We start from the raw sequence: 22,889 nt of genomic DNA on the forward strand, positions 1-22,889 counted from the left end.
TAGAGACCAGGTCTCACTGAGTTTCTTAGTACCTCTCTTTTGCTGAGACTAGCTTTGACCTCATGATCCTCCTGCCTCAGCCTCCAGAGCTGCTGGGATTACAGGTGTGTGCCACTGCGCCCGGCCCAGTAATTGCTTTTAGACACTGAGGTATTGCTAAATGCGGTCCACAAACATCTTTGTATTGTGACTACAGTTCCCAAAGCCAGGTGCTTATGTGTCCAGGGACACCATACTGAATCCATGGAAGATCTGCAAGCATTTGTGGTGTTGGAGGAGTGCATACTGAATTTCTGAGCTTGACATTTGATGGACAGCACTCAGCACTGAACCCCCAGCCATGTGCAGTGTCAGATTCATATCATTACTGTGCCCCTTTTGTTGGAGTCATATTTTGAGATGTGGGATTTTTTTTAGCAGTTGCCATGGTCCAAAATGAGTACTGTGTGAAAATTATTGTGGAACAGGATATAGGGGTGCCACTGCCTTTATGAATCCGAGATTTGAATTTTATTTATTTATTTTCTGAGTATGCAGTGGGCACTCATTTACTGTCAGGAAGTTGTGGTTATGTAAGAGTGAAATAAAAATTCTATTTCAAATTTATGTGTTGTTTTTTCAAATAGCTACTAAATTGTTAGAGACACAGTCTTGGATTTTTTTTCACCCCAAACTGAGGAAGTTTGGAAGCCTCTGGATCAAGGATGATTTTCACTGACAAACTTTCTACATACATTTTCCGAGTTGAGCATAGCCATGTAAAATAGAATGTTTGCAGACTTTATGGTTATTTAAATTTAATGTCAGACTTTTCTTTCACTTGATCTTGAAAATGTTTATTACAGTTATTGACTTCTTTTCCACATTTTGTAAAGATAATAAACATATTTGATAAATCAGAATAGGACAGTGTCTTGGAGTCTTTATAAGAACATTTTCTGCAGAGATCAATGGTTTAGGAGACCAGACAAATGTATCTTAACTGAAAGACATACTTTTATAAGTTAATTAAAATGCTAAATGCTATATGTTTTAAGTTTTATCATTTGTGTCTACATAACAGCAAAGTAGAGTGGGTCATGTGGGTTGGTAAAGGTTAATTGAAGGTTCTGACATTTGCTCTTTGATTAATAGGTTTTATATGAGAGAATTACAATTTCATCTTGAAAATGGGATTTACTGACAGTTATTTGGAAATATAGGTATTTAACTGGGCATGGTGGGCCACACTTATAATTCTTGCTACTACAGAGGTCAAGGTGGGAGAATTTTTAGTTTAAGAACAGCTTGGGCAACTCAGAGAAACCCAGTCTCAAATAAAATGAAAAGAAATACATCTGTCTTATAAATAGAAATATACCTTTACATGGAATCCACCTTATGAACGCATCAGTTGTTCATTCACTGAATCTTTTTAGAGATTAAATGGTTGTTTTCAGGGTAATCCTTCTTCTGTAGAATAATTTACTTTTAGTATTTTCTTTCTTTCTTTTTTTTTAAATATTAATTTTTCAGTTGTAGTTGAACACAATGCCTTTATTTTAATAATTTTTATGTGATGCTGAGGATTGACCCAGGACCTCACACGTGCAAGGCAAGTGCTTTACTGCTGAGCCACAATCCCAACCCTACCTTTAGTATTTTCTTGATTTCATAATTCACATAGTACTGTCCTTCCTTCATGCTTGAGTATTTTTGCTCAAGATTCTTCTGAGAATCTCTGAGAAGGTAGGTGTGACTTGGAAGCCTCATGTTGGCTGAGGAAGTACAGTGCTACTTGGGCCTTAGGGCTCTTGGCTCCTTTCCCTTCCCTAGGCTGGAAGCAGAGGCCTTCAGCATCGTGACCACTGCACTCTGTACATACTCCTGTCACTGCCCCAACCTCCTGTTTTAGGAATCTGTTCCCTTGGGTGTTTTGACTTGCCACTGAGGGACTTAAATTGGGGTGGGGGTGGGGGGGCGCTTTTTCTTTATTTGTTTTTATCTAGCAAGTGCTTGGCTCAAGTGTGCGTTCAGTTACCTTGTTAGGTGACTGATTGAAGCCCACAATCTCTCTCTCACTGCCTAACCATATTTTCTCTATTTTTAAAATCTTTTTTTTTTTTTCCCATGCAGTGCCCTAACCATTTCTAATATTCAGGCTGGATCTACTGGAAATTGGGGCTGTCATGTCCAGAGCAAACGCGGGAACAACACAAGAACTGTCGATATTGTGGTCTTAGAAAGCTCTGCACAGTACTGTCCTCCGGAGAGGGTGGTAAATAATAAAGGTGATTTCAGGTCAGTGACACAGAAAGTACTTCAGAAGTCTTGATTTGTCCTAAGTCTTTTTATTCTCAAAGGTACATAATTGGACTCGATTCTAAGAAACAGAATTTGAGAAATGTATATTTGTACACATATATATCCTCATATGTCTAAGAACTAACTTTAGAATGATAATTTCAGAAGTATTTATGGAGATTGGAAAAAAAAGAAACCTGAACGTTATTTCAGACATAATATTTATTTATTTAATTCTCTCTCAAAATAATCATTTTAAACAAATGATTTTGTTGTGTAAGTTAAAAATCACTACTTTAGGAAAATATTTTGGATATTCTGTTAAGATAATACAAAAGTTAGGCTAATGGTTTTGTCAAGGACTGCATTGTAGATGAACATTGAGGGTTTGGCAGGGTTGTGAAGTCACTCACTCATAGCTGTGCTGTCCACTCAAGAGCCAATAGCTAGGAAAGATGCATATCTCATTTTCTCTCCCTACTTGTTCTTGTGGAAGCTAGGTGAGGACTTTGGGAATGAAAGGTGGTGGGGAGTCTTGAGACTGGGGAGCCACTGGAATCTCAGGGGTTGGTTATGGGACTCTGTTAAGATGAGCTGAACAAGTTAATTTGTTTTAGTAGAAAGTTTAGAACAGGTGAGAAATAACAACTTTTACCTTAGATATGTCTTACTTTCAATGTTGCTTTAGCACATTTACATCTATTATTAACTCTATTATTTGAGGGATTTTATTTAAGAGTTTATAGTTGATATGAACAAAGGGAAATATATGACTCTTTCAGGCAGCAATAAAGATTAACTGTAATTTGGCATGGTCTCTGGTGAGTTTATTGTCACCTCTTGACTACAATTGTAATATTTTAAGAGTTAGAAAACCCTTTGGTGTTAATCTTGCCAATCCAAGGAGAAGTAGCAATAATAAATCTTATAGCTCCCCTTTTTAAATTTTGCTTTTTTTTTTTATCGCTCCTTTCTTGTTTTTCTTTTTTTTAAGATTCTTCTTGACATATGGAAACCAGCATTTATTATTGCCAATGAGAAGTCTTTATGTGCATTAAATATTGATCTATATTTATATTGTGTACTTTAAGGTGAAATGTTTGACATTTATTAATTTTGTTATTTTCAGTATCTTTTATTAAATAATCATAATCTGATGTTTTCTGTTTATGGTGAATTTTATGTTTTACTCATAATTTTTGAGTGTTTTACATTTTTAAAAATAGGAGAAAAATCTAAATATTTAACTGATTAATGAATTATTTATCTTTTGACACTCCTTAAGATATTATACAATTAAACTCCCACTGCATTAATAAGACTTAGTTTAGTGTTGCTTGATCTATTTATGTAGTTTCTGGTAATGAATTGCGTTTTGATGTGACTGACATTATAATTCAGTTGTTCCTTGTTCAGCATCATTACAACTTGTATTAAAGATGCTTAAGTTCATTCCCAGTTTTTGAGAAATAGAGCTCAAATAACAGAGCTTTCTCCTACCCCAAGGGGCAATGAGCCCCGTCCACAGGGCTTGTAGTCACTGGTCAGGGAGTAGTTCCCCCCATGAGTTCTGTAGTCTGCTGTGTTGGAGTCTGTAAGACCACGCCCGTGTTCAGACATTGCTGGGAGGACTCCAGGGACTCAGCACAGAGCTGAACTCACAGATACAATATATAGTATTAATGTATTATGGCACATGAGTGGATGGGAAGGGGGAAAGACCCAAGTAGGTGCTGGAAGAAGTCTCCTGTAGGCTTGCTTCTTTATGCCTGAAGGGGGTCACAGAGACCTACTCTGCCAGCAGTTGTGAAAAAGGCAGGGATCCTTCTGTAGCATTTCTGCCCAGGAGGCCCATTCGAGACACAGAACCTCTGACTTTTCCTGACAGCTGGTCCAGTAGCCCCCTCTGGTTAGCATGAATCAAAATTCCAGACTCCTCCGCGGAAAGCAGGGACTCGTCCTAACCATCTAGGCAGAGTGAATGACACTCACTGGGTAACTTCAAGGGCATGTGCTGGTCACTCAGGTTCCCAGGCAACAACTGAAGGGCCAGTTTTGCAAGCAGGCCTTTCTAAGGACAGCAGTCACGGAACTGCTCTGGTACCTTTTTTTTTTTTTTTTCACATATCCTAACCCTACAAGTATAAAAGGCCAAATTCTGTTTATTGGGCAAGAGTCTATATGCCTTATGATTATATAATGGTATTAAATAGACATAAGACCATCTGTTGCACCAACTTTCTTTTTTCTCCATTCATAGCAAAATCTAGAAGGTTTTACAATTTTATTTCAGAAAAAAATATTATTATTTTGTTGAGATATCTTTAGCAGGTGTTGGGGTTGTGGCTCAACAGTAGAGCTCTCGCCTAGTGCGAGTGAGGTCCTGGGTTCGATACTCAGCACCAAATAAAAGTAAATAAATAAAATAAAGGTATTAAAAATAGTAATTTTTATTATTAAAAAAAGAAATATACTCAGTAGATTGATTAAAACAGGCTAGTCTGTGTATATTGTTTTTCTTTTTCTCCAAGGAGTTTCGCGTCTCCTCTTGGTTTTTGTCTGTGATGATGCACGGTGTGTCCTCTCCTTGGTTTTTCTTCTGTTGTTGCTACCCTTGGTTCCCTCTGTCGTTCTAGGTTTTCTTAGACTATTCTGTCTTCACCTCTCTAGATGGCCCAGGACGTTGGCAGGCATTACCGCATATCTGCAGTGTACCCGGAACACCCACGGCAGTGGCATCTATCCTGGAAACCCTCAGGATGAGAGAAAGGCTTGGCGCCGATGTGACAGAGGTGGCTTTTGGGCAGATGATGATTATTCTCGCTGCCAGTATGCAAATGACGTCACTAGAGTCCTTTATATGTTTAATCAGGTAACCAGATCATCTTCATATTTACTCAGGCTGTGAATAAAACATGGTGTTCCAATCTAATAAGTGATTTGAAAAATTCCCCGGTGAAGTGTAACGCCCTGGTGTTACGCCCTCAGTTGACCTGTCCTCGGGATCATGCTCCATGTGCCCTTCTTCCCTTCCCGTTGCTGGCTGGCCTCGTGCCCTTGATAGGGGGGTCTTTGTCATCTGTGTCCACCAGGCAGAATCCCAGCACCTTCCAGTCCTCATGGAAAGCCACATTCTGGGTTCCTTTTATGATCCCTGTGTCCAGAGTGACTCCTTGGTACACTAGTGTGACTCATGTGCCTCTCACTTTTGCTTCTCTGCTCTTTGTCCTGTGTTGTTTCCCTGATCCTTAGCGGCAGCTTCCCCTTTGTGCAGTGGTTGATGTTTAAGTCAATAAATAAGCAAATGCAGAACAGCACTGGCCGTGCATGTCAGTAAAGATAAGTGCTCAATAGTGGTTGCTACTCTGGTTCAGTGGGAGTGCAAGGAGGTGTCAGTCAGTAGTAGCTGGGGTACTTGGGAAAGGCATTCCAAGGTATGTCTAGAATTTGGGTGAGCTGGGAGGAGGAGATAGTGCACTGTGTTTACCGATGTGTTGTGTCTTATTATGTTTTATTCCAACGATACAAAAATTTTCCTCTAGTTGGTTTCCTTTAAAATCCCAGTTTTCTTGAATTTGAGAAACGTGTTTTAAGGTTATGATGAGTAAGTAATAGTTCTGTTCATTCCCATGCTTGTGAAATGCAGAGCTAAAATTTCAACCTTTTACTGGTCACTTGCCAAGTGCTGCTCTTTGCCTTCCTCTCGCAGATGCCCCTCAATCTTACAAATGCTGTGGCAACAGCTCGGCAGTTGCTGGCTTACACCGTGGAAGCAGCCAACTTTTCTGACAAGATGGATGTTATCTTTGTGGCTGAAATGATAGAAAAATTTGGAAGATTTACCAAAGAAGAAAAATCAAAAGAGGTATTTTCCCCAAGTTCAGATTTGTAGCATATATTGTTACCAAATAGAAATGGAGCCGAAGCTTTGTTTTAAAAACTGGCTTGTGTTTGCTATGTCTGAGCTGGGTATACTTTTTATTTTCCAACATTGTCATGGAGGTGTGTATACTCCAGTTAGTATGGGAACCTGTGTACTACTGCAGGGAGGAGAGGTGAGCTCAGATCTTGCACCTTGAGGTACTGTTAGGGCCTAGGGCAGCTTTCGCTCTGTGAGGGTGTGCCAGGGCTTCTTGTTTCTGACACCCATCATTTCCCTCATCCACACAACTATGTGTCATCCTCCTGGGTGTGAGTTTAGTCATCCAGATCTTGTTGTAAACTGCCTAATTGCTTCCTGAAGAAATAGAGGCCATTGAGATCCCTTTTTGAAGTTCCATATGGTTGGGATATACAAGTTCTGAAAGTTTAATGAAATGATAGTTGAAGAGATAGATAGATATGTTTACCCTGACTTGAATACTGCACAGTGTACACATGTGGAAAAACATCACATGGGACCCCATAGATATATACAATTTTATGTCAGTTACAATTTTTTTTTTTTTAATTAGTGACTTTGTCAAGGGGTATATTTCAACAGGACCAAATTAAAACTATGATATCCTTATCAACATGATATTCTTCAGGGGAAAATAAAAAACTACATATTTTAGATTGAGTAGTAAACAACAAAAAAATGAAAATAATTGTATGAGGCAAGATTATTTATTGTGTTCTGAAGGTGTAAGTTTTGAGCTATGTGAGAACTTTGTTGTTTCCTTTGTAATATAATCCCTCATACCAAAATGAACGGTAGGTAGAAGGAACCTGCCCAGTCCAAACTGGAGCGCAATGCAGGGCTGAAAGAAAGCAAGCAGATCCCAGGAGCTTCTAGGATGATCCAGAAGAGTGTCCTGCAGCATCACCTTTGCCTTCTAGTACAGTGTTGCCCTGTCTTGCAGAACTAGGGGAAACACACTGGCCAAACAAAACATGAATCTTTATGTAGGACATCTCAGATACATTGATATGGATCAAAGGTAAATTATTCATTTTGTTTTCCCTAGATCATTTAACCAAAGATTTTTTTTTTTTTTTTTTTTTGGTAGAGTATCTTTTGGCCCTTTGATGTTAGACATTTTTCTTGTTAGGATGTAGTTGTTCAAGGAAGGAAAATAGATATGTGTACATTAATGGAACTCAGGCAAATGGGGACTTCACAGGCCAGTGGGAGAATATTTCAGTACTGTTATCTGAACTCTAGAGACTGGGGTTTTCTAATGAGCTGTCCTGCTGTTCCATTGTGCTCCAGGCCACAGCCACTCCCTGTGGTAAGTGTTCTTAGCACTGGGAGAAGTGGTTTGGATTCTGACTCTTCTGCTTTTGTTTTTCATTGTTGCTTAAATCACAGATTAGCAGCCCACATGATTAGTGGTTGTTTCTGGAAGTGGAATGTTTTGAGTTACTAGAATAATTATAATGACATTTGGAACGTGAGCACTGAAAAAAGATTTTGCCAAGTTATAATGCCTGTTTCTTCCCTCCCTACCCTGTTTGGATGTGAGGAATTTCTTGCTTACCTCTCAATTTGCAAAGAACAGTTTAGCCCTGAGGTTCAAGTTGAACTGTTGCCAGTGCGTAGAGTGAACAGTCTGCTGCTTTGATGCTTCTAGGTGGAAGTGTCCTGCTGAACTGGGGGAAGACAGTTTTGTGGGTTAACTAACCGTGGGCCCTTCCTTATTTTTAAAATGGAAATGCTTCCCTGTTTAACTTGCAGAGTTCTTATGAACAAATGAGAAAATCCAGGTAAAACTTTTTTTTTTTGCAAAATAGTTGCAAAAATTGGGTCTGTTTTTTTAGGGTATGAGATTAATCTTCTTAAGATCTTACAAAATCTTGAGTACTTTAGTTAGTTATCTTAAAGTTTAGTTTGAAGGAGATTGCTATCATTTCATGGTATAAAGTTAATGATTATCTTTGAAAACAAGTAACAGGAACTTACCAAACATAAATAAGAGAAAGAGAAGGAAAATATTCAAGACTGAGTCACTGAGTTGTGGGCATATAAATGTAATATTACCTGTGATGTGGTGACTGATTTCCTATACAGTTCTTTGGAACCTTAAACTGTAGGCTGTAGCTTTCACTGTTTATTAGTGTAGTAAAAAGAAATTATGAGGTTTAAGAACTTCATTTTAAGTTAATTAACAGCATAAAATTATGCTAGGATATCCTAAAATGCACGTGTCTTAGAGGGACAAAAAATTAATTGATTTTTGTATTATATCCCAAAAGTTAATTCTGCTGTGAATAATTTGTTAAGTAAAGTATAGCAAGGTAATTGCTTTTTAAATTGTGATCGAGTCTAACCAACACAGACTAGTACTCTTTTGTCTTAGGAATAGGTACTAAAAGCTATCAAACTGACGTATTAAGTTATTTTCTAAAAACAGCTAAAGATTGTCAGACAAAGTAAGTGTCTATTCCATATTCATTAGAGGTATTTTTCTTATGAAACTAGTATATATCCATTTCAGAAGATGATAAAGTGCATGAAGTGTAGATTTGGTTTATATTGCTTTATTGAGCTCTAGTTTTAAATATGCAAGTGAGACACATACCTTAGGCTAGTTTACTAAGTTCATTTAGTTGAATTTTATGAACATATTCTTAAAAAAGTATATTTCTTTTATTTATTCATTTTTAAATATTCATTTCCTTGTTGACATTTATGATGATCCTTTATTTTTAATATTTCTTTATTTTTTTCTTGATCTTACTTGGTAGACTTTTCTGTATGATTAATCTTTTCAAAGACCCGGGTCTGGCTCTGTGATTGAGCTCGGGTCAGAATCAGTGGCAGGGTTTGTTAAACAGAGACTGCTGCTGTGAGCAGACCCCTCCCCGCCGTTCCCAGGTGCTGACACGGTAACTCTGGGGCTGGTTCTGAGAATGTGACTTGCAGAAGGTCAGCTCAGGTAATGCTGGGCAGTGTGTCCTTGGCACAGGCTTTGAAAACCTCTGTACTGTCTTAATTTTCTATCCTTATATTGCTTTTAAAGATGTTTTTCCTTTGGGTTTAACTTTTTGAGAACTTTTTCTTTGGACAAATGTGTCAGTTTTCAGCTTTTACCATCTCGATTCACCCGTCTTTCCCCCTTACCTTCCTTCCCTCTGCCCGCCCTTCCTTTTTCCTTCTTTCCTTAGCTCCTTTGCTTCATTCTTTTTTTTCTTAGTGCTGGAGCATTTAAAAACAAATTCTGTACATCACATTTCATTCATAATTTTCTAAAGTAAAAGGAGCTTTAAAAATTGCTCGTCTGTCACCAGAATTAGCCCACGTCCCTAGTATCTGCAGATATATAGCCCATGTTCTATTTTCCTTGATTATGATTTCTTAACGATGTGGATCTCCTGCCTAGTTACCTTGTAGAATTCATTCATACCATTTTGCAGTTGGTGAGCTGTTATTTTCTAGATGAACAGTTAGGTCATCAGCAAATAAATAATTGGTTCATCAGTTCTTATCTAAAAATGTACCCCTCTATTTTTATTTATTTATTTTTATGAAAATACGGGGCGCCTCCAGATCAGTATGGATTAAGAGGTGTTAATGGGAATGTTCTGACATCTCTCTTAAGTGTAATGTTTGCTTGTTTGACGATCATGAAGACCACTCCGTTAATAGCAGCCGTGATGGTGAAAATGCTGTGACGTCTTAGTCAAGTTTGGATGACAGGTTACTCCAACCTCTAGTCTCCATCCTCCGTATTAGCTTCCTTGAAACAGATGCCCAGCTACATATCTGTTTGTCATTCTTGTTTCTCTGGTTCTTAGAATTGACAGTGTCCCTCACCACTCTGCACTTGAAAATATAAATATGGGAAAGGGCCTAAGTCACTTGGCCTTTCTTAGAAACTGCCTGCTTTTCTTTATTTCTATTTCCACTAGGTTGTGTGAGAAGACATTTGTCTTCTGGGTTTCCTTTGTTTTAATTTAGCATGGAATAAGATGTGCTGAGCATTTCTTACAGGGAACCTGGTCTCCTTATTTTACACATGAGCAAACTGGGTCTCAGCGAGGCCAACTGATTTGCTCTGGAATATCTAACTTTGTAAGTGACAGCCTTAATCCAGGAACATTGAACTACAGGCCACAGGAGTATTCTGTCTTCAGTGTTAAACACCGTACGCCTACTACATTATAATTAAAGATCGAGTTTGTATATTATCTTGTCTGTTTATTAATGTAACGTATCAGACATTTATTGAATTTGCAGATGATTTTGACTTTAGAACATAGAATGATCTATCTCTTACAACTGTGGCTCTGGACACTTTCATTGTTATGCATGTGGCATTTTTATTTCTTCACATTTCATCTTTGATAAAGTTTGTTCCCATGTGTTTTCATTGGTCCTTACAGTTTAATGTGACAGGTGCAGGAACAGGTGCCTGATTCCTTCCGACCCTTTGGAGTGACCTACAGGAAATGAGTCCAGGGACAAATACGATGCTTTGTATGGAATGCTGGTTGCACATTAAAACTGTCTCTGTGTGTCCGATTTCGGGCATACTTTTTCAATCCAATGCATTGTTCCCTCTTGTGTCCCTTTTGGCCACTGTGTCGGATTCAGAGCCACTTCCCTAACCAGGCTACAGAAACATGTAGCATTCTGTGATCATCTGCTCTACAAATATTTTGGCAACAAATTCCTTTCTTTGGTTCTTAGCCATTTGGTATAAAAATGAGAAAAATGTCTTGTTCTTGGCTAGGGTCATCCTCTTACCTTCCTAGAGGTGCTCAGTTACATTCCTACATGGGTCTTATCTAGTGGAGCAGAGCAGAATTCTTTGGTCACGTTATCATAATTTTTCTGGAAAGATGACACGTCTTCCAGGTTTTATGTTAGATCATTATACAGACCATATATTTTAATCTACAAAAAAAAATGGTAAACAAATTTTAATTGTACTTATGCTGTGCAGGTATTTCATATAGTTAGTAGTGCCTCAGAATAGAATCAGTATTTTATGTGCTTTATCTCTTAAGTTTTTGTAGCCAACAGGAATTTCATTTCTGATAGTCATAAAGCATATTTGACAACTTCATCTCTCTTAGTTTTTTGATTTCCACATAGAAATTCGAGGTAACAATAAATCATAATAATGGACAAAAACTTAGGTCATTCCAGTTGTTCTGAATTCCCATTTAAAATTAGGACTTCTTAGTTAATCTCTGTATAGACACCTGACTGGTACATTCAGTAATGGACATATCAGGAGTCAGAACCTGTCTTTGTAACTTCCTGTGGAGTGGAATTCACCAGCCCTGTCATCAGAAGGAAAATGTCCTGGGATGATAATATTCCTGTGAATCATATAAAATGGAATGAATGGAATTCTGTAAAATGTGGTTGTTAGCCTCTTCTTCTTTGCCTTTCTTTTTTTTTTTTTTTTTCTCTCTCAAGACAGAGTCTTGCTCTGTTGCCTGGGCTAGTCTACAGCTTCTTTGCCCAAATGATCTGCTACCTTGACCTGTGTCCTGGGATTTGTGGGCAAGTGCCACCTTGCCTGGTGGGCTTTTTCTCTCTTCCATTTGATTGTGTTGATATCTTAGATTTGGGAGAAGTACCTGTGAGAATATGTGAGTCCATTAAAATAGGGGGGTTGGATTGTTTTGTTATTCTCCGTCATTGCCATGATCACAGTCTGGATCATTTTTAAAGAACGGGATTACTGGCTTGTTTTGTATTTTCTTCACTGGGCTCTAAGCTTGAAGACCGATCATGTGTGTTTCCTTCACTGCTGTGTGTCTACTGCGCAGGGCTCACTTTGGCCCCTAACAAATGTTTACTTAATACACATTGTACATGAACAGAATAATGAACGTTGATAAGCATTGATTAATAAACATAGATAACTATTGGGCTCCATACCAATTCTACTAGTGAATAATGGTATAAGTAAGATAGTATGATGTCCTTTTTCCTAGATGTTTACATTGGAAACAAAACATGGAAATAATCATGGTCCATTGTGATCAGGACAGTACAGAGTCAGGATTTTTTCAGATCAGATTGAGGTTGGGGGCTGGGGCTTTAAGAGGGCAAAAAGCCGGTTTTGTTAGTTCTGGTTATATGTGAACACAGACTTGTGAAATACACTCCTTGTCACTTCTGGAGCCTGTCATCTTAAAAAAGAAGTCTATTTTAGCATTAAAATGCTTTAGTAAAATAACAGGCAGAGTCAACATTTTTGGAGTGCTTGTTGGGTGCCAGACATGGTCTCATGAGGCCTGCATTTATCCTTGGAGTGTGGTCTGCACCTTGTTCAGAAGACAGGACCATTGCTATGCGTTTACTGAGCGGGAAGATGTGGGCAGGTGGCGGCGTCACCATTAAGGTGCTGGTCTCACCTCTCTGCCCACTCCATGGTTCCAGGTTTTGGATCTGCCTGTCTTCTTTGTAAAGTGAACCATGGGGTTTTGACTGAACTTGTTCCAAAACCTCCTCTGCCCTCATAATTCTGTGCACTGGGAAGAGTGCTGGAAGCAGAACAGGAGTGAAAACCTTAGGTGGGATCTTCTTGGGAGGACCAGGAGACAACTGCTGAAGCAGCGGTAGCTTCCTGGCTTGCACTGGGGCCTCCACCTTTGATGCCTACTTCTGGGGGAGAGGGCTAGCCAGCCTGTAGATGTTTTTATTATCCTCTCTGCAACAGACTCCTTGTGAAGAATTTGCTCTGTATCAACCTCCCTCTTCAACAGTGTGTCCTGTTAGCTGGATCATTCCGTGCATTTCTCATGGGGAAGAGGGTTGTGCAGGCATACACAGGTGACAGTAGCAATACTGGCATTGCTTGATTAGATGTTTACATCTGCGAGGCCTGAAGTGAGCTAATGAAAAAAAAAAATCAGTCATACGAAACACGTAAAGCAAACCATGGAGTAGTTCCTCTTAGGGTCCATTCATTTCAAGGTACTGGGTCTTGAAGCATTCACTGAGTCCCAAGGAAGGGAAGAATGATTTCATTCAGGGGGAGGAAACCACACACCAGAGTACAATTGCACCGCAGGAACGGGGAAACTCATGGTGCTTGGACGTGCCTGGAATTTTGAACATGATGAGATTAAACAAGAGGGGGGAAGTACAGATTTTTTTTTTTTTTTAACTAATCATTGAGTTTTATTTGAGCTAATGCTTATACAAAAAGAAACGTTTATCATATAATGGTTTTGAGGTGAAGACTAGAGCTGTTTTTGTCCTGGGGTCCTGTGACGTCATCATTTTGTTAATCTGCCAGGCAGTGGTCTCTTCACTAGTGAGGTAGTGACTACTTTAGTACCTGTTTTGAGCTAAATATTTTTAAATGACCATAGTTGAATGTGCTGTTCCTATCCAAAGCTGTTTTAATGAGAAACAAGAAAAGTGCCTGTTGGGTTTTCATGTAAAAAATTTAGATGGACATTCTTGTTGTCTCTGTAGGATTTTGATGCTATTAGACAGCTTGCCTCTGCTCCAAAGATCTTTCTTTCTTTTTCCTTCATGCTCACTAGCTAGGGGACGTGATGGTTGACATCGCAAGCAATATCATGTTGGCTGATGAGCGGGTCCTGTGGCTGGCGCAGAGGGAAGCGAGAGCCTGCAGTCGGATTGTTCAGTGTCTACAGCGCATCGCTACCTACCGGCTCGCCAGTGGGGCTCATGTTTATTCAACAGTGAGTGTGACAGTATCCTTGACAAAAAATTCACTGTAATGACTCTAACCCAAAAGACACAGGTCTCTTCCTTTACAGGGTGTGCAGTTTCTGTTACTGATAATTAGTATAGAATTTCCTTTTCTAAAATATTTTAAAAGCTAATTTTGCTTTTGAGTAATCAATTTCATTGGTGACTGGAGAGAACTCTGAAAATTTCTCATTTGAATGTTTAGCACCATGGAATCCACTGAAACTGTTTCTACAAGGAAAGTAAGAGCGCTGTTGTAGTGTTCTATTGGCTCTTACCCACAGTCCATTGGAGCTAGGGAGCTACCTAGTACTCTGTTCTGGGCCCTCAGGAGTGTTTTGAGAGAATGCCTGATTGCTTGCCCAGACACTGGTCTCAGAAGAGCACTGGATACCCTCCAACACTTGTGAAGCAATTGGCATGATAATCACCCAGTTAAATAGTACTGAATTTTATCTATGCTAACTTGAACTATTTCAACTTCCTCTGTGTACTGCTTACTTTTTGTTCTAAAACTGTGAGAAGTATGGTATGTTGTTCCTTTAGCAGTCTTATTCTGATGGTCCACAGTTTTCATTTTTTAACTCTTTGGATGGGTTCGTGTAGTGTTGAATATTCTACCCTTACAGCAGAGATTTTATGCAATTTTAAAATTATCACTTTTTCATTGATTTCTGAGACCATTTTTTATTGTACTGTGTTTTATTGTAATTTTTGCTCCTTTAAGATGAGGATTACTCTCCTGAATAGTAAATAAAATAGAGGCCCAGCATGGCTACCATCCTCTCCCTCACAGATCCATGACCTTACTTGAAACCAGCTTCTCACCTTACATTTTCCCCAGCCCATTAAACCCAGTTTGAATGCCATCCTTGGGCCTTTTTATCAGCGAAGAGAACCTACTTCCTTCTTCTGAACCTCACCAGTTCTGAGAAGTCCTGGGTGTAGTAAAGGTGATGGTGTGTATTTTTACCTGCCATTTCAACGTGTAAAACGAGTATAGGAGTGACACATCTTACATAGTAGCAGTCCCTTCTACTCCCTGGGGAAGTGTTCTGAGATCCAAGTGGGTGTTTGAAACCACAGATAGTACCAAATCCTATGTACGCTGTGTGTTTTCTTATACGTCCATACTTAGGATAAGGTTTAATTTGTAAACCAGGCATGGTAGCAGGTTAATAGTAAATAATAATAAAACAAGAGTTGTAATAATATAGTCTGATAAAAGTTATTAAAATCTATGAATTATTTATTACTGGAAATTTCCATTTAATATTTTCCGTCTGACCACAGTTGACTACAGATAACTGAATGGGGGAAAATGGAACTATTTGGGTGGGGGCCTGCTGTATTAAGAAAGGATATGGTACCAGGGGGTCTTGGAGGACAGGTTTCTTTCTTTTAACTGAGGTTTCATGTGCTGATCATGGTTAGCGCTACTCATCAAAAACTCAGTTTTTTATGTGAGGCTTTGATCAATAAAAAATTGGAGCACATGATTTGTTAACTAGCAGTTTAATTAAGCTTTTCTGTGAGACAGAAGCTAATGCAGATTTTGTTTACTCTTGAAAAGTTTGAGAACCGATAATTATTTTCTGTCATATGTAGAAAATACCATCCTTTGGAGTCAGTACCATGTGTGCCACACTTGCCAAATTCCTTCCTCCTTCTCACATTTTAGAATTTGTATCTTCCTAATAGATTTTAAGCATCTCATACCAGAGTCTCATGTAAAACAAACAAACAAACAAAAAACACAAGAAAAACACTGTCCTCATATAGGACATGAGGTGCTGCTTTGTTCCTATGATAGAGGTTCACCTAACAGTCTCTAGGAAATGGAGAGACACCACATTGCCCTTGGCATTGGCAGTAGGTCCTGTCACATTGCTGGATTTGAACGTGCGGCTCATCAGCCTGTTACTTCTGGAGCCCGTTCTGGTGTGCTTCTGACGAATGCGTGATGCTTGGGTTCTGGCAGCTGTGGTATCAGCAGGTCCTACATTTTGGCAGAGCCCCCAAGTTTAGCTTACTTTTGAGTCCCTTGAAAACTCTGGGGCAATTTTTCTAATCTGATCACTCTTAAATCTGTTTCTTTCCTACTCTTGGAACTAGCACCTCCCTTTCTTTTTTGAAGAAACAGCTTTGGAGTGAATCTCTGTAAACCTAATGCAAAGAGTTAACTTGCTCTCCCTGGAAAGGGAAGAGGTGAATATGGCCTGAGATCTTGAACTTTCAGGTGCTGATTTCAAACCCTACTAGTTGCCTTCCATTTCCTCCCATGAAATGGTCATTAATGGTTTACTGATTTCTCTAGTTGATTTTTTTTTTTTTTTAAATAGGACCTTCCATTTTGACTGTGTAGCTTTTCTTCCTGCAAAGTGCTTTTCAAATTAATTCTATTCTTTTTAGATTAGTTTACCTTTCTGCAGTGCTGGGGATTGAACTCAGGACCTGTGCGCACTAGGCAAGTCCTCTTCTACTGAACACCCAGCCTGCAGACTATTTTTAATTGACTTCTCATTTATAGCTGATTTCCTGTACGGTGTAGCTTGTTTTACTTGTCATTGATCATCTTTCCATTTTAGGACTTTTTTGTTGTTGTTTTGTTCCATCACCTTTTAAAATTTTGTCCAGTTTTCTACATACTTTTTGTTTAATGAGAACTTGTGCTTTTTAGTTTGGCTTATACGTAGTGTTTTGTGTTTGAAAAATCTTGGAAAGTGCTTTTCCTCCAGATTATAACTCTTTCATAACTCCTGTTTTGGTTGGTTTTTGAAGTATTCACCCAATATTGCTCTGGAGGCTTATGTCATCAAGGCCGCTGGCTTCACCGGGATGACCTGCACCGTGTTCCAGAAAGTGGCAGCTTCCGACCGCACAGGACTTTCTGATTATGGGAGGCGGGATCCAGATGGGAACCTAGACAAGCAGCTGAGCTTCAAGTGCAACGTTTCAAATACGTTTTCAAGTCTGGCACTAAAGGTAGGTTATATTCTTTAATAGCTATTCACATTAGTTTAGTACAAAATCTTTTGCTTTGTAAAATAACCTTATTAAAATTGTTTTTCGCTATGTTCCTCATTATGGATCAGCATCCACTTATCAGAACATTTGGCCTTTGGTTTTTTGGGATTGGCTAACCTCACTTAGCATAATATTCTCCAACTCCATCTGTTTACCTGCAAATGCCATGATTTTATTCTCTTTTAAAGCTGAATAATATTCCATTGTGTATATATTTCTTTATCCATTCACCTACTGAAGGGCATCTAGGTTGGTTCCACAGTTTAGCTATTGTGAATTGAGCTGCTACAAACATTGATGTGGCTGTGTTACTATAGTATGCTGTTTTTAAGTCCTTTGGGTATAGACTGAAGAGTGGGATAGCTGGGTCAAATGGTGGTTCCATTCCAGGTTTTCTAAGGAATCTCCATACTGTTTTCCAGATTGGTTGCATCAATTTACAGTTCCACCAGCAATGAGTGTGCCTTTTCCCCCACATCCTTGCCAACATTTATTATTGTCTGTATTTTTGATAAAAGTGGTTTTTGGAGGGGGCGGGGAGAAGTATGGGGATATTGTGGGGTTTTTTAAAAAGGAAATTTGTACCATGAAGAGCCCCATAATGACTTTCCTGGACCTTAAGCATTTTTGTCTTGGACTCCCCTTTCTCTACACAAAAATAACAAAAGTTACATTTTATGACTATAGTACTATAAACACAAATAATATTATATATTAAAACAATTTCTTTTACCTAAAAGTGTTTTTGTTTTGATCCTCATATTAAGACACTAAAACATTTTTATGGGCCCCTACAAATATTGTGGGTCCTTACCATTGTGCCTAACAGGGAAGTCAGCCTTGAGGCCAGGCATTTAATCAGCAAGGTGAATATCAAGATTTTTGGCAAAGAAGTGTGTGTGTGTGTGTGTGTGTGTGTGTGTGTGTGTATAATCTATATCTACATATATCTCAATATCTCATTTTTATTGATTTCTTTTTGAAATTGGGCATATAGGTGTGTTTCACTAAGCCACATTGAATTAAGTAGCTGGAGGCAGAAGTTCAGTTCCCTAATGGAGCAACATTTTCATTTAGCTTTGTATGGTCATGTGCTATTATATTCTCTGTGATTTTTAATTACTCAGAACTTCTTTTCTGGTTTGTTCCTGACTGGCATTATAAACAGTATTCTAGTCATTTTGTTTTGGGTACCAGGGATTGAACTCGGGGGCACTAGAGCACTGAGCCCCATCCCCAGCTGTATTTTGTATTATATTTAGAGCAGGGTCTCGTTGAGTTGCTTAGCCCTTCACTTTTGCTGAGGCTGGCTTTGAACTCATAATCCTTCTGCCTCAGCCTCCTGAGCCACTGGGATTACAGGCGTGCACCACTGCTCCCATTTCTAGTCATTTTAATGGCTGTACAAAAATCAATCAAATATATTCTGGTATACTGTAGGTGCCTAGTAAGTGTGAATGGATGAATGCATAATCAGTGTATTCTGTCAAACTTTACCCTGGTGACTTCCATAAAGAGAGCTCATTTGCCAAATTTAGAAATATCACAACTCACCAAGATAACCTCAACAAGTCTGATAATATTATATTTCTTTGGTACCATATACTCAGGAAAATGGGCAAGCTTCTTCTGCTACTTTTGGCTCTGAGAATACTTGATGTACCCAGCCTTGCACTGTAGACCTGCTCAATTTTCTGTGTTGCAACATTTATTGGTAAAAATAAACCACAGAAGGCGTAGGAATAGCAACACACACAAGGGCATGTGTTTTTGAGGAGCCTTAAAAGTGATAAACCTTGTGTCGTAGATGATCACGGCTGGTAGAAAGGGATTAAAAATGATGAAACTGTACGTTTCGTCGGTTTCACGGCCTACACCTCTGTGTAAGGAGGGTTTCTGCCCTCTAAAGCAGAAAGCTTTAAATGAATACTCTCAGATTTTCCAATTTCGTGTTCTGTCCTTTTAAAGATCATCCTGTGACCAGAGCAAGAACACACTACATTATTATTCATGCTTCATAGATGGACATCATTACACTGAATGAAAAAGGAACATATCTTCCATGAAATAAAATTAGTTAACAGTTTTAACATCAGCAGCACCAAATGTACTTAAGCTTTAGCGCTTTGACAGAGGACTTTCTTCACATTTTAAACTTTAATGCTAGAGCAGTTTTTATTCTTCCTGTGCATACTTTTTTTAATCCCTTGAATATACTAACTAGACAATTTGAACATCCAGCAATTGATTACATTACCCTTAAATGGATCATATGAAGTTAAACCCATAAAGAAGATATTTTTATTTTTTTAAATATTTTTTAAGAGGATGTTTGAGTTGGCAGTAGATGTCTCAAGTGATTTGCCTCCTGCATGTTTTGACTCTCTGCTTCCCTGAAGGCTCCCTCGTAGCCAGATTTGGACTCCCATCCTCTGTAGATTCAAACTCATTGTAAGGTTAAAAATATCCCAAGTTGAACATGTATTGATGGCACCTGACCTCCCAGACACCATAGTTTAGCAACACAGAATGCTCAAGTCTCAGTCGTTTAGCCTTGTGAGCTCACGGCTGCCTGGGAGCTGTGGTTTGCTACTGCCCTGTGTTGTGAGAAAATATATCACTAACACATGTCACTAACCTGGAAAAAGCTCAAAAATCAAAGTGTGGTTCCTGCTGAATGTGTTTATGTTTGTTGAAAAATTATACGTTGACCCATCCTAAGTCAAGTTCCACCTGTATTGCCCAAACTATCGTAAATTCCCTAACTATTGCAGATTCCTGTTTGGTTTTGGTACTATAGGCTATTCCATACAAATCCATGACTCGTGTAGGTTTGTCTACCTGGGGGTACTATTAATCAGCCAGCATGTGCCAATGTAACCCTGCCATTTGGTAAATAAAATACTGAAATACCTTCTTACCATTTAGCAAATAGTGGGTGCTCCCATCCCCTGAGTGCCTCTTGGCCCTGTGGCCCTCTGTGAGGACCACCATGAGATCGTCCTTCCCACATCCTGCAGCTGGTACCTGCAGAGCAGAGGGCACCTAACAGTGTCCCCTTCCATGGAGCCTGTTTTGACAGTGCCTGTGCTATCTCAGGTTGTTGATATTTGTGAGCATTGTCTCCAGATCTGGCTGGAAGGGAAGTCAGCCTTAGTCAGCCCTTCATAACATCCGTCTCGGAGGTGTCTGCTGGGTGACTTACTCCACATTAGTGCTCTTGCTCATATCTCCTCCTGCCTGCTCTTCCCTCTGCCCAGTGACAGCAGACTTCTGTTTCCTTTCCCAACCGCCTATCCATGTTGGGTGCAGGCACCCCCTGATTTTTCTCCTGGAGTCCCCTGCTTCTCCCCTCCCTTCCTAGCTCCATGGTTATGTTTAAAGACCCTTCAGAAATGTCCCCTCCGTGAAGTCTGACACCCTCTGATCAGTCTTCTCCTGCCTCACCTGCGGGTCCTCTGTTTCTCCTCACTTTTCAGTAATGCTGCTCATCTCTGTCATCATGTGCCACTCATGGGTCACAGAGCTATGCTTGGGTCACTGGTGAACCCAGTGCCCCGCCTTGTGGTCTCCCATTGGAGGTGGAGTTGCCTGGTCCTTGACTCTTGCCAATAGCATCAGTCAAATCTATTCTGACTTTTTTCTTATCAAAATGATCCCTTTCATTGTTGATTCCATAATTCACGTAATAAACTCATGTCTTTCCAGTAAACTGCCAAGGGCTTTTTAGCAGTTAGCAAGTGTTTGAGCTCAGCTATAATCTAGCCAGCAGGCGCTGATTCTTCCTAATTTACTTGACCAGAATTGAGAAATCAGTTTTTCTTTACACGTCCAAGAGCGCTCTCGTCCTGTCCACGTCCTGTCCACGTCCTGTCCTGTGAGTTTTAAGAGCAGTCATTCTGGGTCTTCATGCTGTTTTCACGCCTTCTTTCTCTTCCCTAGGCAGAGCTAATCATTGCCTGTGAATCCCCTGGGGCTTTGCTCATTCTCCAGAGTAGGTCTAAGGCAGCATAATGATTGATAGTGAAGCCTACAACATGGCAACTAAGAGTGTGGTCTCTCCAGCCCCCCCCCCCCCCCCCCCCCCCCGTTAACAGCTGTGCGAACTTGGGAAAAGTATCTTAACCTTTCTGAATGTCAGTTCTTTATCTGTTTCATGGGGGATTATGTAATGGTACTTAAGGAGTTACTGAAAAGATTAATGAGGTAAATGTGCAGACATTCACAAGGGTACTTGGCACAGAATAATCACTCGATAAGTATTGGCTCATATTGTTTTGTACTTGTTGGTCATCTTTTTAGAATATGAATATTGGATGGCAAGGACCACAGCTTCTTTCATTGTATGTCTTTAGGTTCTGCACAGTGTCAGGCACAGAGTGGCTAAACATCTAACAGCTGCAGTTGAATACAATTAACAGTGGACTTAATTAACAAAGAAAGTCAGCTAAACTTTCTGAAGGCAAACATAATCCCTGTTAATCTATAGCAGTGAGGTAATTGAAAGGTGATAGGCGGCTAATACCTAGTAGCTACACACAAGAAAATGATTCAGATAGGTCATAATACCTATTGTTTGAAAGTGAGTAAGTAGAAAAAAAAAAACTTGGGTAAATTAGTATATTATTGTTTGGCATCTGATGGTTTTTGACCCATTTGACTTTAGTCATGGAATGCTATGGATTTTAATAAGATTTCTGAAAATTTTTATGAGATTTCTGCAAATTTTAAAGTATCGATTATGAAGTAGAGGAAATCCTGATTCTTTCTCAAGGAAAGATGGTAAAATCCAGCAGAGGGATTTCTGTGTTTGAGTTGTCATCCTTGATATCACTTATTTTCTTTTTAGCTTAATGTCATTGAAAATAGTAAACTGTACATGAGTTTAGCAAATAGGAAGAGCTCCGTGGTAACATTCATTTCATATGTGTTCCTATTTCATCAATTTTTAAAGTTAATACTAAACCAGATTGTAGACGTTGGATCATGATGAAGGTCCACCTTATTGGCGAGTTGATCACTTCCAGGCATTTCCTGTCTCCACCTCTTCCACCCTGTCCAGGTTATGATGACAGGAATACCATCCGCCATTCCACAGCCTTGGTGCTGGTCAGAGTCAGGGTCCCCTTGGGCCTCACCACCATTTGTTAGATACTCAGCTGTGTTCAGCAGGTGAGACTCAGGTTAGCCCAAGTGGAGCTTCTACATGGTGTCCCTGGGACACAGATCCCACCATCATGTTTCAGATCACAAGTTCTTCTCATGACACATGGTCTTTCAGTCATGTTTTATTTATTAACTGTAGTTCCTGTGTTATACCTACCTCATTATTGTAATCCATACATTTAAAAAATAAATGTATACTTAGTTATATGAAATTAAACTTTGTGTTCTATGCCTTTAGGTCAAGAGACTTTCGTATAATCATAGTAACTATAACAAACTAAATAAGTGTTCTTTCTTTGATTAGATTTATAAGACTTTTTTTAAAAGAAATGTGTCAGTTTTACATTCCTACCATAAAAATCTAAACATAATTGATAGAGGTGAGGTTCACTTTATCAAAAACCCATAGAGGCCCCTTTCTCCATTCCAGGGAACCTATGATTATTGTTTAGTAATATCTTTATTGGACTTGGAAAGAGATTTTAGAAAGCGTTTAAGTGTATAACAGCCATGGATATGTAGCTATTAATATTTGTTTTGTTGTTGTTTGGGGTTGGGTTTGCAAGTTAAACTTGTGTAGAAGACCTTTCTTGTCTTATAGAAAGTATGCATGTTTTCCTTCTGTAGCTTTCTTTTAGAACCTGCTGGGTATTACTTTTTAAAAATAATTGTAATTTATCATTATTATTTCTTTCTCCAATAACTATGCTTTGTTTTCAAGTCATTTTGTGGTCTATTCTAAGAATTTATTACCAAGTAGAACTATTTTATGATTTAGAGTACTTAATTTTTAATGAATATG

At 39.0% G+C, this 22,889-nt stretch overlaps 1 protein-coding gene across 1 annotated transcript in view; it reads left to right on the forward strand.

Annotated features, from left to right (window-relative positions):
- The window catches only part of Adgra3 (adhesion G protein-coupled receptor A3), a 105,787-nt gene that overhangs the window by 56,978 nt on the left and 25,920 nt on the right, over positions 1 to 22,889 (forward strand). The window contains exons 8-12 of the mRNA XM_046423839.2: positions 2,116 to 2,280; positions 4,954 to 5,155; positions 5,993 to 6,148; positions 13,723 to 13,884; positions 16,676 to 16,879. Of these exons, the coding sequence (XP_046279795.1) occupies positions 2,116 to 2,280; positions 4,954 to 5,155; positions 5,993 to 6,148; positions 13,723 to 13,884; positions 16,676 to 16,879 (889 nt within the window). The remainder of the gene's footprint in view (positions 1 to 2,115; positions 2,281 to 4,953; positions 5,156 to 5,992; positions 6,149 to 13,722; positions 13,885 to 16,675; positions 16,880 to 22,889) is intronic.

This window comes from Marmota monax, unplaced genomic scaffold (assembly GCF_021218885.2).
Source record: "Marmota monax isolate L192 unplaced genomic scaffold, Marmota_monax_Labrador192_F-V1.1 WCK01_AAM20220418_F8-fsc00009, whole genome shotgun sequence".
NCBI classification, from domain to species: domain Eukaryota; kingdom Metazoa; phylum Chordata; class Mammalia; order Rodentia; family Sciuridae; genus Marmota; species Marmota monax.